Raw genomic sequence first — 19248 nt, 5'->3', positions numbered from 1 at the left:
GGAAAAAAAACAAGAACAGAGTTCAGATCATGGGGATGGTGGGGAGGAGACAGTAAAGACCTCATCAGGAAGAAGCAGGGTTCACTTAATTAAGACAGCCTAACGAAAGAGTATAGCGGCATTGTTCCTGTCATGGTTCCTGTGCCCCACTAGTTAGTAATCGAACTGATCAATGGATATGGGCAGTATTGTAATATTTGTTCCATGGCAAAAATGAAAACGTGGAGCACACTAAACTCTTCGGTGCTTTAAAAACCTGCTGTATGTAAAATAGTGTGTTATAGCTTGGAAAATAAATACATGTTGCTCTAGATGACAACATAATGATGTTTGTTTCCAACATTAAGGCTGTTTTCCTAAACAAGTTAAGTCCGCTTCTTGTTTTGTTTCCTTGCCATGATACTAACGAGTATCGCAATACTGGTATTGCGATACTAACGAGTATCGCAATACTGGTATTGTCCCGGCCCTCTTTTAAAGACTTTGCCAAATTCTGCTAAATAACATTTCAGGTTTTTAGGGTACAAAAACAAAGCCGGCTCTAATTTAATAGGATACCGTGTATTGGGGACAGTTTAAGAGGTGGCAGCATGACCAAAAACAAAACAGTGCTCCTCTCTTTCAGGCCGATGAAGAATGCAAATGTCTATATGTAAGCCTGTAATCTATAGTATTGAGAGCTCAGATCACAAGTGACAGCATCAAACACTCTTATTGCACTTCATAGCTATGCTTCCCTAAGGCTGCTTTTAGACAGGCAGACCAATTGTGAGATTTTTTTCACTCATTGTTCAAAAGACCAATCGGATCAGCTCTGAAAAGATCTGATGCGATTGGTCAAAACAACAATTAGCAGGAAAAAATAGAATTGGCTGCCTGTCTAAACACCCTAAATACTTAATTAGGAAAATACACATTAGTACAGAGTGCCCTCTTTTCCAACAATTGGAAGTAGTCGTATTCAAAAAGGATGTGGTAGTACCTCTCTGCTTGGTCATGCTGTCACATGATGAGTACCCCATAACTTATACCCAATTTATTTTAGATGTCAATGGCTGCATGTACACAGGCAGCCCAAAACTGATATTTTCCCAACTGATTGGTCTTTTGACCAATCAGATCAGCGCCTTTGCCAATAATTGGGCAACGCAGCCAATATAGCCTAGCTAGCTAACATTACATGTACCTCTTCACTTCGGAGGCCTCAGACCATCATTTGAACAGCTGCCTTGACTATTTTGAAGCCTCCTCAACTACCGTGACTTGTATGGCTTATCCTATAACTGGTCATACTTACACGTTAATGTTTACAATAACGTAGCTGGCAAATTGACTAGAATCTAGTCAGATTAAACAAATGAGAAACACCTAGCTAACGTTAGCACCAAAATAGAGAAAGGAGTTTGTTTGCACTCAAAAAACTCTGACGGTCAGTCCCAAGTGAATTTCCCCTGCTTTTATAAATTAGCTCGCTTTGTCTAACCATCAGATGTTAACGTACCGGTAACTAGACGATTGTTGTCAGAAATTGTTGTGCATAGAACCTAAACGTTGTTTACATTTGAAAGGTTAGATTTCGTAAGATTGCCTGGTTACCCCATTGTGTGCCTCGGTATAACGCCGGTGGGTGTCCTCAGTCATAGATACAAATGTAATCCTAACACAGCCAGGCCTTGGTTAAGGTGGTGTGAGACGCCGCACAGACAAATGTGTTAGCTACTTTAGATGCGTCAAGCGAATTTAGCAAGCTACTAACGTTAGCTGTCTACGCCAAAGAGAGTAGCTAGCCTTAGCCACAGCTAAAACGTGATTTATTCACCTCCTAGTTATTTTCTCTACAATTTGTGACTAGCAACAGTAGGTAGCCAATGCAGTTAGCTAGATGGTTGTTAGCTAACCAGCCAACACAAATCACAACTCTAGATAACGCAACTTTCGTTAAACTAGTAACGGGGAAGGCGTAATGACAGAACTGAAATTGTCCTCTACATAATGTGCAAATAACAATTGTAAGTTATGTTCACTTCGATAATTTCCTAATTGTTATTTAAACAAAGGCGTAGCTAGTTGGCTAGCTAGCCGTCTACAGAACGTCCGTCATGTGTTGCCAATTTGCTCGTTACGTTAACGTACTACTAGTTCACGTAGCTGGCTAACTTTATACCAGTAAAAACTAACGTTAGCGAGACTAGAAATATTAAGGCATCCACAAGAGACTGACTAACCGTTATTTACAATGTACAATAGTCGTTGGAGTATTCTCTTCTACGATCTGTAGCTAGTCAAGATCAGCAAGGATTAGTTTAGGTCTAGGAACAAACCAAGCCAAACAAAGCGCGGCCTTAAGGATTGTGGACAGAACAAGATGCCTCGGCGTTTCCTACCGTCTCAACCAAAAGGGAAATATTTTCAACCCTAATTTTGAAAATCAACCTGACAACACGCAAACGTTTAACTTGAGTAAACAAGTCACGTAATTAACGTATGTCTGTAAAGGTTTGAAATGGGCCCAATTAGCTTAGCGACTACATTAAATGCATTACCTCTTTCCTGGTTGTTCCTTTCCGGCTGTACCGGGCGCGGCCTCGACACTCGCCTGGGTCTTCTGCTGGTTGCTCTGACGGAGTTCATTTGGGGTATTTAGAATTTAAAAGAAAAAACGAACCCTTCGCTACAGTTGGAACGACGTCTAAGCACGCAATCTAAAATGTTTTTTTCTTAAACATTGCTCAATAAGTCACCCCTTTCCTGCGGCTAGAGATTTTTTTATATATATTTGCGTTGCCCCTACAACCCTTGCTCAGCTGCGTTTTGCTATTGCAGGAGGAGCCATTAGCGCAGAGACCGTCCGACAACAAGAAAATTGAACATCAATCACATGGGAAGAACTTCCACCAATAGCACATCGTAGTTCGACGTTTTTTCTTGCTACTGCAAACATGAATGTGTGTCTGAAAATGGCTGAGAATGAAACAATAAAGCATATTATGGGCTCACGTTACCTCTGAACTATTATTAGCCTACTGTAGCCTAATCATCACTATTATGTGTGTTAGTACTAGGCTGGAACCAAACCCTACACACCCTGTGAGTCCTGTTCAGAACAGTCTTTCGAGATATATAGACATTCAGTACAGGGGGCTAGTAGCCCACAATAGGGACTGAAGAACAAAGGTATATATGGCTAAAGAAGCCCACTCCATTTCAAAGTATTATTTGCCAATTCATCTCCTATCGGAAAATATAATTGGTCAATGTGGTTTCCTTCTGTTGTCTGAAGTAGAAGCCATTATAGGTTTATTATTACAGTCCTGACATATCTGACACAATGCCTTGCATAACTATGTCTAAACAAGCACCTGATTGACTCCTGTAGGATAGACTGGACTACCCTTTTCCCCCGACAACACAGGATTGTGCACAGGGTTTGGATAACAGGTGGGCTAGAGGGGTCATCAAATCAGGGCCCCTCAGAAGAATTCTCATACCAATATGGCGCCCCCAAAATGTTCAAAGATATCGATGTCTGGGACCCATAAGACACCTCGTCGGGCACCCCAAGAGTCAATGTGTAATTCAAACCCTGAGTTTGTGGGCCACTGCCAGTCATTGACTCAGTGCTTAGAAGGAACAAATAAGCCTACAGACAGACATCACTACTCCTGTACATGGTCTTTCTCACAGTTCAGCTGTCTATGTAAATCAGTGTAATAAAAACATACTTTATCAATCACCAGTGTTGAACTTCACCTCACAGCTGAGGTCTTCTCCTTTGTGGTCAGCTGTCATTACTTTAAGTTCCTGACTGACAGCTGTATAGACCACATGTTGTGTGGTTGGTTGGTGGCTGGCTGACTGTGACCCAAATGGCACTCTATTCCCTATTTAGTGCACTACTTTTGAACAGGGACCATAGGTCATTTGGGATGCAGACACTGATGCCCATGGCAAATAGTGTCTGTAAGTAATTGGCATCTCTTGAACTACAACAAGAGGTGGCCACATTTTATGCATAGGGATTGATGGGTCTCTCTGACTGAGCATATCCAGCAGTAGGCCGTCCTGCTGCTAATTCTGAGCTCTAGTGTTAATTATTGAGCGAATGCTCAGGTCTCATTGAATGCTCTTTGTACTTGTGTATTTGTCATAGTATGGTAAACATTCTGTGAGTTAGATATTGAGCTTCAATGCCTTTATTCAATGGGCAGTTTATTTGTGAAATTTCTGAACAAAGCTCATTCATGATTCAATATTTCAGTGAAATAGTGATCATTCAAGTGTTAATGTATGGGACCTTGAATGCAGTGTTTCTCCTATATTCATTTAGCGGTGGCGGGCCGCAAAATGTTGTCTCTGAGACCAAGAGGTGAGGCTCTAAAATCTTTGGTCGGAGGCCGCGCAATTGGCCATGCCCGCTCTACGCTAACTTTGCCACCGCTGCTGAAAAAAGTCCTAGGGGAAACACTGGAATGGCATCATGAATAATATACATTTGACTGAGAGGAGGTAGCCTATCTATTCATGCACTCCAGTCTAGTGAATGTTCACTCACAGATGGAGCCATATTGAGGCATCATGCTCTGATTTCCTCATTGCGAAGGGTTAGTAATGTCACGTAGGAAATAACGCCATCTGTTGGGAGGTAATGATGATGCCACGTAAACCTCAAACCTAGGACTGCCCCCTGTGGTGTATTCATTAGTCAGACAATGTTGCTAACAGTTGCAAACCTTTGCAATGGAAGCTGTTTACTCCAAACCGAAAGATCAGGGGCGTATTCATTATGGAAACCGTATACCATTTAAGAAGCAAACGAAACGGGGAGGAACCTACCTGAATTTGTTCAATAGAAACTCTCGTTTACATTTTCCGTTGGAGTAAACGGTTTCTGTTGAAAAACTTTTTGCAACAGACTAATCATTTTGCAACAGACCCTGTGTAATGATTACACCCCAGATGTCATATAATGAAAAGAGGGACATATCACAGATGGATGCAAATCTTCAACTGATTCGTTTTTTCTAATTGTTCAATAATTTATGGGCTGTGGGAAGAGACTACTAATTGTTCCAGTCTCAGTCAGCTCCCTCTTTGACAACAGCACCATCAACAGCACCATCAACAAACTACAGCAGCAGTGAGATTCCCACTCTGCTTAAAGGCCCAGTGCAGTCAAAACCATGATTACCTGGGTTTTATATTTCCATACTATGAGGTTGGAATCATACTGTGAAATTGTGAAAATGATGATAATGCCCTTGTAGTGTGCAAGCTGTTTGAAAAGACCGCCTGAAATGTCAGCCTGTTTTGGTGGGAGGGAGTTTTGGCCTTCCATGGTGACATCACCATGCAGTAAATTAGTTAATAGACCAATAAGGAAGAGTTCCACATTTCTCAGCTAATTTTCTGTTTTCTCCTCCCCACTCAAACCACTCCCAGACAGTCTAGCAAAATTCTTGCTTGAGAAATTGCTCATAGCTTAGAAACTATTTTTGTTTGTTTTTGACCATTTTAATGGAAAACAATCACAGTAAGGTACTTAATTGTTACCCAGCAATGATTTGATATTAAGATAAAACGGCTGCATTGGACCTTTAATCACTATCAAATGCACATCACACTATTGCTCTCGAGTGGCACAGCAGTCTAAGGCTCTTGAGGCGTCACTACAAACACCCTGGTTTGATTCCAGGCTGTATCACAACCAGCCGTGATTGGGAGTCCCATAGGGGGGTGCACAATTGGCACGGATTTGGCCGGTGTAGGCCGTCATTGTAAATAACAATGTGTTCTTAACTGCCTTGCCTAGTTAAATAAAGGTTAAATAAAAAATTGCTGTGTATTCCTTACATAATCTTATTTCTTTGCTGTAGTGTATAGCCATGAAAGAATATTTTGTAAGAGATGGCATTCCTTCATTCCTTGCATGTTCCCTGTGTGTGTGTGTGTGTGTGTGTTGTCCTGTCACACACACAATACACAACCTTAGAACACAATGTCAGTCTGTATTGCAATACCGTTTTACACCGGGGCCCAATGCTGGACATGATAACTTAAAACCCCCTAGGGTTGATGTCCGCGCCCCCACGGAAATGTAATTAGCGTAATAACAAAATCCCCATTAAAATCTGTCAGTTTAAACTAGAGATAAGCTAGAGAAGCCAGCAGAACATCCCACCTCAGATCCTGACCATAGCCTCGACATCACAGCAGGACAGATAAATGAAGAACCCCAAGCCCAGGGGTTCCCACGCCCTCCTAGCACCCCCCTGTCAAACAAGCCACAGATTGTAATCCGTATGGACTCAAACGAGAAATATATACAAGAAAATACACTTTTTCCCAAACACAGTGTCTAAACTCTAGTGTCCAAACACCCAGCGTGCCCTAGACCTTCTGTACGAGGACCAATTAGGGTCACCCAGCCAAATAATGATAAACACAGGCACAGCACTCAAGGGAGTGATTGAAAAGGCTTCTTCTACTTTCCTAAATGCACAAGTGGTTATCTCCACCCTGCTACCACAAAAAGACTTCTACCCTGCTACCATACAGCGGGTAAATGCAAGTATTTCCCGTGACTGTGCCTCAAAATCGAATGTTTACCTGGCCCACCACTCCACCCTGGACTTGAACAGCCTTTACGACCAGGTCCACCTATACAAGGCAGCAGTGCCCACTTTCGCCAGGACCCTAAAGGACATCGCCCTCAACCGCAGCCCCAACACCTCACAGGAGCAACAGATCAACGGACACCCCGCCCAGACCAGCGAGACACTCTCCCAGACATGCGGGACCCCCCAGGACGTACACCTAGAGGATCCACGGTGAGAGGACCTACATCCAGACCACAGCACCACCAGCCACATCCACATCCACACCCCCATCCTAACCAATCAATACTCCCCCAAACCAACCATGCCCACACCCCATGCCACACCTCACCTCAGGCCCACTCAGATCAGACCTATGCCCCTCCTGCCCCCCAACCCTGCAAAGAGGGCCTCAACATGAAAATCACACATACGCCCAGGCCATGAGCAGGCAAACAGAAGCAACCCCACTCTTACACTAGCCCAAGCCAATGGCATGTATCAGATGCTCAGCAGGCTCTGCTCACACTTACTGGTCTGAGGCCAAACCACAGGACTAACAACATTGGACACTTTATGGAACACAAAGCCTTCACTATCTCATCCTGGAATATCCAAGACCTGAGGTAATTTGCCTTTGGCCTAAAGAGCAGGAACCTGGAATTCACCAAAGAAATTTGAAATACAGACATTGTCATCCTACAAGAAACATGGTATAGAGGAGACGGACCCACTGGTTGCCCTCTAGGTTACAGAGAGCTGGTAGTTCCATCTACCAAACTACCAGGTGTGAAACAGGGAAGGGACTCAGGGGGGTATGCTAATCTGGTATAGAACAGACCTAACTCATCTATTATTTATTTATTTATTTATTGTATTTCACCTTAATTTAACCAGGTAGGCCAGTTGAGAACAAGTTCTCATTTAAAACTGTGGCCTGGCCAAAATAAAGCAAAGCAGTGCGACAAAAATAACTACACGAAGTTACACATAAACAAACGTACAGTCAATAATACAAAAGAAAATACAAAAAATTACAATTATTACATGAACTATTACATTAATCAAAACAGAAACATTTGGCTTGAAATTCAAAAGGACATTTAATTTTTTTAACTAGGAAAGTCAGTTAACAACAAATTCTTATTTACAATGACGGCCTACCCCGGCCAAACCCAGATGATACTGGGCCAATTGTGCGCCACCTTATGGGACTCCCAATCACGGCCAGATGTGATGCAGCCTGGATTCGAACCAGGGACTGCAGCGACGCCTCTTGCACTGAGATGCAGTGCCTTAGATTGCTGCGCCACTCAGGAGCCCAATGATCTCAACAGAGAAAAATGTCCTCCTGTGTGCTACCTATAGTCCCCCCCACTAGAATCTCCATACTTTAATGAAGACAGCGTCTTCATCCTAGGGGAGGACATCAATCCTTTCCAGGGACAGCTACTAGTCTGTGGTGACCTAAATCCCAGAACTGGACAAAAACCTGACACCCTTAACACACAGGGGGACAAACACATACTGTACCTGGAGGTGACAGCATTCCCTCTCACATATGCCCCTCCCCCCTTAGACACAACTACGACAACATAACCAGCAAAAACACGTCACAACTCTTGCAGCTATGTTGCATGCTGGGTAAGTGCATAGTCAATCGTAGGCTTCGAGGGGACTCCTATGGTAGGTACACCTATAGCTCATCTCTTTGCAGTAGTATTGTAGACTACGTTATCACCAACCTCAACCCAGAGTCTCTCAGAGCGTTTACAGTCAGCCCACTGACACTCTTATCAGATCACAGCAAAGTCACAATCTACTTGAACGGAGTAAAAATCAAGCATGAGGCATCAAAGCCGAACAAACTACATACTATTAAGACATTGTATAGATGGAAGGAGGGTAGTATATTAACCTATCAACAAACAATTGGCCAACAACATAACTTAGAAGTAGAAAGCCTGAACAATATATTTGACCTTTCAGCTGACATATCAAATGTTCTGGCAGAAAACCTAAGACAACTAACAATGAGAAATGGTTTGTTGAAAAATGTAAAAACCTAAGAAAGCAATTGATTAAACCTATCCAACCAAAAACACAGAGAACCAGAAAACCTTAGCTTACGCCTTCACTATGGTGAAACACAAAAACAATACGGAAATACACAAAGAAAAAAGAAGGAACAGAATGACAGAAAACAGCTCATTGTGACTGAGGAATCCATAGAATCAAATCACTTCCGGAAAAATTGGAACACACTAAACAAACAACAACACAAAGAGCTATCTATCCAAAATTGAGATGTATGAATAAACCACTTCTCCAACATTTTCGGCCATTTAACAATGAACCAAGGGCAAAAAACATATAGCAGTGCATTCAGAAAGTATTCAGACCCCTTGACGTTTTCCACATTTGGTTACTTTACAGCCTTATTCTAAAATGGATCAAATCAAATACATTCCTCATCAATCTATACACAATACCCCATAATGACAAAGCGAAAAGTTTTTTTGAAATGTTTGCTAATTTATTAAATGTAAAAAACAGAAATACCTTATTTACATAAGTATTCAGACCCTTTGCTATGAGATTCGAAGCTCAGATTGAGCTCAGATGCATCCTGTTTCCACGGATCATCCTTGAGATGTTTCTACAACTTGATTGGAGTCCACCTGTGGTAAATTCAATTGATTGGACATGATTTGCAAAGGCACACACCTGTCTATATAAACTCCCACAGCTGACAGTGCACGTCAGAGAAAAAACCAAGCCATGAGGTCAAAGGAATTGTCCGTAGAACTCAGAGATACGATTGTGTCGAGGCACAGACCTGGGGAAGGGTACCAAAAAATGTCTGCAGCATTGAAGGTCCCCAAGAACATAGTGGCCTCCATCATTCTTAAATGGAATAAGTTAGGAACCACCAAGACTCTTCCTAGAGCTGGCCGCCAGGCCAAACTGAGCAATTGAGGGAGAAGGGCCTTGGTCAGGGAGGTGACCAAGAACCCGATGGTCACTCTGACAGAGCTCCAGAGTTTCTATGTGGAGATGGGAGAACATTCCAGAAGGACAACTATCTCTGCAGCACTCCACCAAATCAGGCCTTTATGGTAGAGTGGCCAGACGGAAGCCACTCCTCAGTAAAACGCACATGACAGCCCACTTGTAGTTTGCCAAAAGGCACCTAAAGACTCTCAGACCCTGATAAACAAGATTCTCTGCTCTGATGAAACCAAGATTGAACTCTTTGGCCTGAATGCCAAGCGTCACGTCTGGAGTAAACCTGGCACCATCCCTACGGTGAAGCATGGTGGTGGCAACATCATGCTGTGGGGGTGTTTGTCAGCAGCAGGGACTGGGAGATTGGTCAGGACCAAAGGAAAGATGAACGGAGCAAAGTACTGAGAGATTCTTGATGAAAACTTGCTCCAGAGCGCTCAGGACCTCATTCTGGTGTGAAGGTTGATCTTCCAATAGGACAACGACCCTAAGCACACAGCCAAGACAATGCAGGAGTGGCTTCGGGACAAGTCTCTGAATGTCCTTGAGTGGCCCAGCCAGAGCCCGGACTTGAACCCAATCGAACATCTCTGGAGAGACCTGAAAATAGCTGTGCAGCGACACTCCCCATCCAACCTGACAGAGCTTGAAAGGATCTGCAGAGAAGAATGGGGGAAACTCACCAAATACAGGTGTGCCAAGCTTGTAGCGTCATACCCAAGAAGGCTCGAGGCTGGAATCACTGTCTAAGGTGCTTCAACAAAGTACTGAGTACTGAATACTTATGTAATTGTGATATTTCAGTTTTGTATTTTTTATGAATTTGTTCAAATTTCTTAAAACCTGTTTTTGCTTTGTCATTATGGGGTATTGTGTGTAAATTGGTGAGGGGGGAAAAAACAATTTAATCCGTTTAAGAATAAGGCGTAACGTAACAAAATGTGGAAAAAAGGCCAGGGGTCTGAATACTTTCTGAATACACTGTACATGATAATTTACAAAACTTAGAATCAGCTATTAAAGACTACCAGAACCCACTGGACTCTCCAATTACATTGGTTGAGCTACAGGATTAAATGAAAACCCTCCAACTCAAAAAGGCCTGTGGTGTTGATGGTATACTAAACAAAATTATAAAAGTATAGACCACACATTCAAATGGGCTATTCCTAAACTCTTCAACATCATCCTCAGCTCTGGCATATTCTCTAATATTTAGAACCAAGGCCGGATCACCCCAATCCACAAAACTGGAGACAAATTTGACCCCAATAATTACCTTGAACTATGCGTCAGCACCAATCTCAGAAACAATCCTCTACAGTATCATCAAATCAAATCAACGTTTATTTGTCACGTGCGCCGAATACAACAGGTGTAGTAGACCTTAGTGAAATGCTTACTTACAGGCTCTAACCAATAGTGCAAAAAAGGTGTTAGGTGAACAATAGGTACATAAATAAAGAAATAAAAACAACAGTAAAAACACAGTGGAAAACAGTAGCAAGGCTATAAAAGTAGCGAAGCTACATACAGACACCGGTTAGTCAGGCTGATTGAGGTAGTATGTACATGTAGATATGGTTAAAGTGACTATGCATATATGATGAACAGAGAGTAGCAGTAGCGTATAGAGGGGTTGGCGGGTGGTGGGTGGCGGGTGGCGGGACACAATGCAGATAGCCCGGTTAGCCAATGTGCGGGGGCACTGGTTGGTCAGGCCAATTGAGGTAGTATGTACATATGTACATCAACAGCAGACTCCAACATTTTCTCAGTGAAAACAATGTCCTGAGCAAATGTCAAATTGGCTTCTTACCAAAATACCATACAATAGACCATGTGTACACCCTGCATACCCTTATTAACAAACAAACAAAACAAAAGCAAAGTCTTCTCATGCTTTGTTGATTTCAAAAAAGCTTTTTGCTCAATTTGGCAAGAGGGTATGCTATACAAAATGATGGAAAGCGGTGTTGGGGGGAAAGCATATGACATTATAAAATGAATGTACACAAACAACAAGTGTGCAGTTGAAATGGGCAATAAACACACAGATGTCTTTCCTCGGGGCAGTGGGGTAAGACAGGGATGCAGCTTGAGCCCCACCCTCTTCAACATGTATATCAATGAATTGGCGAGGGCACTAGAACAGTCTGCAGCACCTGGCCTCACCCTACTGGATTCATAAATCAAATGTCTACTGTTTGCAGATGATCTGGTGCTTCTGTCCCCAACCAAGGAGGGCCTACAGCAGCACCTAGATATTCTGCACAGATTCTGATAGACTTGGGCCCTGACAGTGAATCTCAGCAAGACAAAAATAATTGTGTTCCAAAAAAGGTCCAGTAACCAGGAAACACATACACATTCTATCTAGACACTGTTGCCCTAGAGCACACACCTACCTCAGCTCATACATCAACACCACAGGTAACTTCCACAAGGCTGTGAACGATCTAGGAGACAAGGCAAGAAGGGCCTTCTATGCCATCAAAAAGGAACATAAAACTCAACATCCCAATCAGGATCTGGCTAAAAGTACTTCAATCAGTTATCAAACCCATTGCCTTCTATGGTGGTGAGGTCTGGGATCCACTCACCAACCAATAATTCTCGAAATGGGACAAACACCCAATTGAAAAAATATACTTAGTGTACAACGCAAAACCCCAAACAATCCACGCAGAGCATAATTAACAGAATATCCACTAGTTATCAAAATCCAGAAAAGAGCTGTTAAATTCTACAACCACCTAAAAGGAAGTGATGCCCACACATTCCACCATAATGCCCTCAGCTACAGAGAGATGAACCGAGAGAAGTGTCCCCTCAGCCAGCTGGTTCTGGGGCTCTGTTCACAAATGCAAACAGACCCCACAGAGCCGCAGGACAGAAACACATTTGGACCAACCAAATTATAAGAAAGCAAAAACATAACTATTTGACACACTGGAAAAAAAATCAATCAAATAACAGAGCAAATTGGAATACTATCTGACCCTAAACAGAGTACACAGTGACAGAATACCTGACCACTGTGACTGACCCCAAATTTAAGAACATTCTTGACTATGTACAGACTGAGTGAGCATAGCCTTGCTATTGAGAGGCCGCCATAGGCAGAAGACAGGCTATGTGCACACTGCCCACAAAATGAGGTGGAAACTTAGCTGCACTTCCTAAACTCCTGCCAAATGTATAACCACAGTAGAGATGTAAATTCCCACAGATCACACAGACCCACAAAGAATTTCAAAACAAGTCAAACATTGATAAACTCCCATATTTGTTAGGCAAAATACCACAGTGTGCATTCACAGCAGCATGATTTGTGGCCCATTGCCATGAGAAAAGGGCAACCATTGAAGAACTAAGAACATTGTAAATACAACCTATATTTATGTTTATTTATTTTCCCTTTCAAACTTCAACTACTTTCACATTGTTACAACACTGTACATAGCCAATAATATAACATTTGAAATGTCGATATTCTTTTAAAACTTTTGTGTGTGTAATGTTTCCCTTGTTTATTTCCCTTTTGTTTACTGTCTATTCCATTTGCTTTGGCAATGTAAACATATGTTTCCCATGCAAAAAAAGCCGTTTGAATTGAATTGTTTTTTTGCTTTGGATGCGTCTCAATCCACTGCATTCGCCGATGTCGCTCATCCGCACCTGTGGTGAAAGTTGACAGAGCTAGAGCAATGTTTGTCAAACCATGAGACATCCCAAAAAATCATCCTTCTCACAAAATCGTCTGTAGCGTCTGAACGGTTTGTCTATAATGAACCCTCTATGGAAAGTTGAGACTCTCACGAACACCATGGTGTTGCTCAATGACCCCAACAAGCATCTTGGGACTCAAGTCGATACAGCCGATCTGTCAACTTCTGTCTGTAGCGTCCGAACAGTTGGGGCTACACACTATGACCTCTCAGTGTGAAGGTGAGACTCTCACGAACAGGGCTTAGAGTGTAATGGGAGTAGACAGTATTTTCCTGGTTAATAACCCATTACTATCTACACATGAATAAAACAGATTTATCTGTGTTACATCACCAAGTTTAGAAGTAAACTCATTGATAAAAGAATGTTTCACTACTAGAGGATACTACTGTATTATCTAGGTCTAAGACTATAATTATATATCAGCTAAGAGTTTTTAAAATCCCCTAAAGTCAATGTCCGTGCCCCAGCGGAAATCTAATTAGCATAATAATCCATCTCACATAGCCGCATGCGGTGGTTTAACACTTTTAACCTTTAACGAGGCAAGTCAGTTAAGAACAAATTCTTATTTCTAATGACGGCCTACACCGGCCAAACCCAGACAACACTGGGCCAATTGTGCGCCGCCTTATGGGACTCCCAATCACTTCCGGTTGTGATACAGCCTGGATTCAAACCAGGGTATCTGTAGTGCCACCACTAACACTGAAATGCAGTGCCTTAGAACGCTGCGCCACTCGAGAGCCCTTAAAACAATTCCATATAGGTTAGTAGAACCCCCCGGCTTAGACAGGGTTGACTGTTTAGTGTATCGCTCAGATATAGGACAGACACTTTTTTTGTGGGGACTATAGTTGTTCCATCTATTGAATCTGTTATTCAGTGCATTTGTATGGGCTAATAGCAGTAAGGCCAAAAATAATTCATCAAATATTATTTTTGATACTTCAAGGGGTCTTAAAATTAGAACCATCACAACAAAGTGCTTACCTCCTTAGTTTAGAAATAAATTATTTTGACCGTTTTAACCACGTTAGCACTCTGTTTTGAAGTAATAAATAAAATGTGTTCCACATTTTAAAGGAGAATGACACAAAAAAATACTTTTGGGACAATGGGACCTATAATTATTTGCATTTCAAAAGTCACTTCTGACCTCCATTACATTTTAGTGATTGCCTCCTCTAAACACCAGGTGGCGATGTTGATCACCATTTTATTACTAAAGCATGATCCCTTGACTTTCGGGTTTCATAACCAATGACTGAGTTTACACAGGCAGCCCATTCTGATATTTTTTCCACTAATTGGGCTTTGACCAAATCACAGATCTTTTCACATCAGAACTGTTTGGGAACTGATCAAATTTGTAAAATAACAAACAAATGGTGCTGCCTGAGTCACACATTTTTGGTTGTTCAAATGTGTAGTTTATGGAATGCATAATTATTTTTCAAATGCACCAGATGTCAATGTCATTTTGGATTTGTGATCAGTGCCTCAGATGAAACAGTCCATTTATCCTGAAATATCCTTTGATTAGACAGAAGTTTCTTTATAATAGTCCATTCATCAAAGTAAACAATAACATGAAAAAACACAAAAATGATAAAACAATATTTTTTTTATTTTGTAATACCATATATAATGCAATTGCATATCTTTGGCGAAAATAAACTTTATAAACATTTTATTAACAGAGGTTAGCATACAAAAACCAAAAGGTGTGTCTGTCTAACAGACATGGCAGACGACTGACTGATACTGGGTTGGCAGCTTTAGTTAGTTCAACACAAAACGCTTTATCAGAATCAATAAATTGCAACTGCATTTTTGAAAAAAATACAAATAAAAAAAATAAAAATCGCATAATCAATATCCAATAACAAGTTTTCAAACAATGAAGCAATCCTATGTATGCAGCTTTGAGTCTAACAATGTATCACTGTGTAAAGTGAACAATATAGACCCCTGGGGTACCCCACGGTGTGTCTTAGAGCCCCATGTCATGCAGGTATTCCTAAAGATCCATCTCAAAAACATTCACTTACTAAGAGACTCAGGATAAAGTTCACTTTGAGTCTGATAACATCTTCCTTCTAGCTACAAGCACTACAGCATGAACAAGTTACTGGAAACTGTCCTCAACTATCTAAGTTTAAACATAAGTCCATGGGGGTACCAAAACTAACACCAGGGCAACCCTCGGAAACATGTAGATGACTTCTATGGTGGCAGGATCCTAACATGTAAGAAGGAGCGCCAACTCAAATCTATGGTGCGACTACTTCTGGCAGTCAGAATATTATATAAACTTAAACAATACTAATTCAGATAAAGGCTGTGAAGTTTGATGATTAAAATCAACTTTGCAGAGAAGAAGTTCTTAATAGTTAGGGAATATCCATTCATCTGAAATGTCTACGTCGGCTTTCTCTGTACAACACCACTGTTGGCAAAAAAGGGTTCAGGATCAATTTGCTCATACATTTTCTTCTATCCAGTTCAACAACAAAACAATCGGTACACTTGGCAGTCGTGGAAAGACAAAATACAATGGCAAAATACTTTCTCAGACACAGATATCTTTATCACTATATCACATAGTGAAAGTATTGGTCTATGGCAGTAAAATGAAGAAAATAAAACAAAATTCATCAAAATAATTTTCCAGGGGGGAGAGAGGAAGTAACCTTTCCACTCGCTTCAAATGACCATTATTTGATAGAAGTTCCATTCAATCGTCCCATTATAAATTAATTATAATAAATACATTGATGATTTAATGGACAACATTAATTTGTTCTTTGTTTATTCACAGACAGTGAATGTCCATCTGTCCATCATATTTAGGAGAACCGCGGCTTAGTTCTAAGAACAAAGTGATTCCCATTCCTGAACAACAAAATAAACTGCATGTCAGACTAAAGTCAGTCCACAAGGTCAGAGTACTACATTTCCTGTTAGTTGGCTTCTAGGGCACCAATGTTACTGTCAGTCACACAAAAACTGTGAGAAGAGGAACATGGTCGCAATGGCACAAATTAATGTTTGGCACTGCATGCAATCTATATTTATGGAAGTGACTTAATTGAACATTACACAACAGAAGTGGAAAGTTAAGTGGGCTCATGACAGAGGGCAGTATACGGTCATACAGTGAACCAACTAAAAGCAATTCGATCATATAGGCATGCTGTGGGCTTTTGGCATTTTGCTTACTAATGCAGGTTAATGCATGCAAGCGCCGAAAGAAAAGCAGTCTAGCCTCTTCTCTTCACAAGTTCTGTTGCAACATCCTGTACTTCCCGTCACTGAACTCTATGCAATCAACTGGCAGTAAACACGTTACTGTACAGCGGAGCGAAGAGGGTGGTGTGCTTCCTGATTCTGCCCTCCCTCCTCCCTTCGTGTTTTCTTATTGTGGAGCAAGACAAACCAAAGCCTCTTTCTGTCAACACAGTCTAAACTTTGCCACAGCCAACAACAGGCAGTAAGTAGTACAATATTGTCAATCTAACCTCACTACAACGTTTTTATAACTAAATCCTTGTCTTAACTTCCCTTTGGCCTGAATACTAAGCGTCAGTAGGTGTGACTAATATTACATGATTGAAAACTGAGCAGCACATCTGCCAGTGAGTGCTCTCATGCAAGCGCATCGTCTCGGGATCACGATGGTTACAACCATAGCTGTGTTTCAGCCAGATACACCTTGCATAGGAGAGGATAGGACAGGGTAGGACAGGATAGGACAGGGTAGGATAGGACAGGGTAGGACAAGAACAGGATAGATCAAGAGAAGAATCACAAATACAGGGGCCTGTGTCAAATGTGTCATTTCTCAGTTTACACACTAAACACAAATAATGTATGTATAACAGAATAAGAGGGGCCACAGAGGAAAAGCCATGAAGAGGAGTGGGTTCTGATGGTATGACGACGTAATTACGTTTTCCTCTCAGTGTAGGAAACCAGAGTGGACTCTTGCCAATCTAGCAGTAGGTCATCGTTGTTTTATTCCTATTCTTAACACGGCAGTAGCAGAGTTCCAACATTTCCTTTGTTGCGTTTCCCCACCATGCTATTAAACCCTGACATGGAACCAGTCCAGTGTTCTGCTCTGGGATCAGGTTGTTCCGATCACACTCTAAACGGCCAGTGCCATGAATCATCTCACTACTTCAATACATTCCCTATATTGTATTGTTTTTAGACACCAGTGTTGTCATCAACCCAAGAAAAATACCAACATTGAACTAATTAAATAATATAAAGAGCAGTTTAAGGTTACAGATCAATTATTGCATCTCTCTTTGTATGTTATTTCCAGACCAAGGTTGTCGCCTATCAAAAAACAGTGGCATGTTTTTATTTGATTTTTGCACGGAGAAGGGAGAAACTGACGAGAAGATGAGAGGTTAGTTGTTTGTTACAGACATGCACTCATTCTCTTATAAATAGGTTCACTTGGAAGAGGATACAGGTTGAGGAGGAAGCATGCAATGCTTTGAGTTTTAAAAACTTTAAGCTTTTTCTGGTCTTGTCTTTCTTTTATCCAGAAGAAAATCCTTTGAATTGCGAGGATCTGTGGCGAAGCCATCTGAAACAGGCAGTTCGTTTTGGATAGATGGGTATTGTGATGGTTCTTCACAGTAGTCCCCAAGCACCCCACTTAACCCCACCCACCTGACACGCCCGAGTTAGGAAAGTCTCAATATGGCTTTATTCTCCTGTGTGAATGATACTATTGCCATTTGTTGTGTTGGGATAGGGAGGGATTTCCCATCCCATCATGTGTCAAACCAAAAAACTGGCTCAAAAATCAGCAATCAGAAAAGCAGGAGGCGGCACAACCTGGACCTATCAGTAGGACACACAATCAGATCAGGGTTACAGGGGCGGGAGTCTGAGGGCGAGGCAGTACGACCACCTCATTTCCTGTTCAGTTTTTTGCTCTTGGCACTGCGTTTGTTGAGCTCCATGGAGGTACGGATCCCAGCCAGGTGAAGCAGAGACCCAGCCGCCTCCTTCAGCTCCTCATCCAGCTCCGGCTTGGCTGTCACCTCCCTACGTGCCCTCTTACCCGCCGGGCACTTCACCGAGGAGGAAGAGGGGGAGGGGCGGCGAGGAGCAGGATGGGAGTGGCTGCCCCTCTCGTCCCGGTCCCCGAGGTCGGAGTCCTCCTCGTCGCTATGGAAACCCTCGCTGCCGGCACGGCGTGGGCGGGGCCTGGCGTGGCCTGGGCCTCCTTCATCCAGGGAGGAGAGGGAGGAGGAGGAGGAGCGGGAGGAGCAGCGCTGCAGGGCCATGCTACTGTAGTTGTGGTCCTGCTTAGGATCGCTGCTCACCAGGACCAAGTCTGGCCGGGACAGGTCCAGGGGACTGTCTGGATCACCTGGGAGAGGGAGGGAAAGAAGAGAGAGATGAGGAAGTAAGGAGAGGAGAGGGAGAGAGATTGAGGAAGAAACCATCTTCACACTAAAGAAACTGTGTTTCTGAATGCAACAGGGCAGTAGGATTAGTTTGTGATCAAGAGAGTCAAGTGTTTTTAATCCATTAAGCGGCGTGCTAGGGAGTGTCCGTGTGTCCAGCAGGCTAGGGAGTGTCCGTGTGTCCAGCAGGCTAGGCAGTGTCCATGTGTCCAGCAGGCTAGGCAGTGTCCATGTGTCCAGCAGGCTAGGGAGTGTCCGTATGTTCAGCAGATAACAGCAATTAAGATTCATAACAACAGCAGAGGCAGAAATGTCTCGTGGAATGAACACTATTAAGACACATGGGGGGAGGCATGAAATACAACACCACTTATTCACAGGAAGATAATTCTATATGCAACCTTGTCTGGCTTGGAACGGGAATATGCAGGACTTCAACTGTGCTGTTGAGTGTACATAGTAAGCAATAGAGAGAC

The 19248-nt window shown here is 42.3% G+C and overlaps 2 protein-coding genes across 6 annotated transcripts in view; both read right to left on the bottom strand.

The window, feature by feature from the left end:
* The window catches only part of LOC139580547 (F-box only protein 11-like), a 38082-nt gene extending 35226 nt beyond the window's left edge, over positions 1-2856 (bottom strand). For 2 of the 3 annotated variants that reach the window (XM_071409360.1, XM_071409361.1), the window contains exon 1: positions 2544-2854. In XM_071409360.1, coding sequence (XP_071265461.1) covers positions 2544-2631 — 88 coding nt within the window. In that variant the 5' untranslated portion in view covers positions 2632-2854. Of the gene's footprint in view, positions 1-2543 lie in introns of all 3 variants that reach the window. The other variant, XR_011676062.1, reaches the window with a different exon arrangement.
* A 12087-nt stretch (positions 2857-14943) lies between these two features.
* The window catches only part of LOC139580545 (forkhead box protein N2-like), a 38786-nt gene continuing 34481 nt past the window's right edge, over positions 14944-19248 (bottom strand). For all 3 annotated transcript variants that reach the window (XM_071409355.1, XM_071409356.1, XM_071409354.1), the window contains one exon: positions 14944-18735. In XM_071409355.1, the coding sequence (XP_071265456.1) occupies positions 18272-18735 (464 nt within the window). In that variant the 3' untranslated portion in view covers positions 14944-18271. The remainder of the gene's footprint in view (positions 18736-19248) is intronic.

The sequence above is a fragment of the Salvelinus alpinus genome, chromosome 7 (genome assembly GCF_045679555.1).
Source record: "Salvelinus alpinus chromosome 7, SLU_Salpinus.1, whole genome shotgun sequence".
Lineage (NCBI taxonomy): Eukaryota > Metazoa > Chordata > Actinopteri > Salmoniformes > Salmonidae > Salvelinus > Salvelinus alpinus.
Note: the sequence above shows the minus strand (reverse complement) of the source record. Positions and strands in the feature narration are given on the sequence as shown.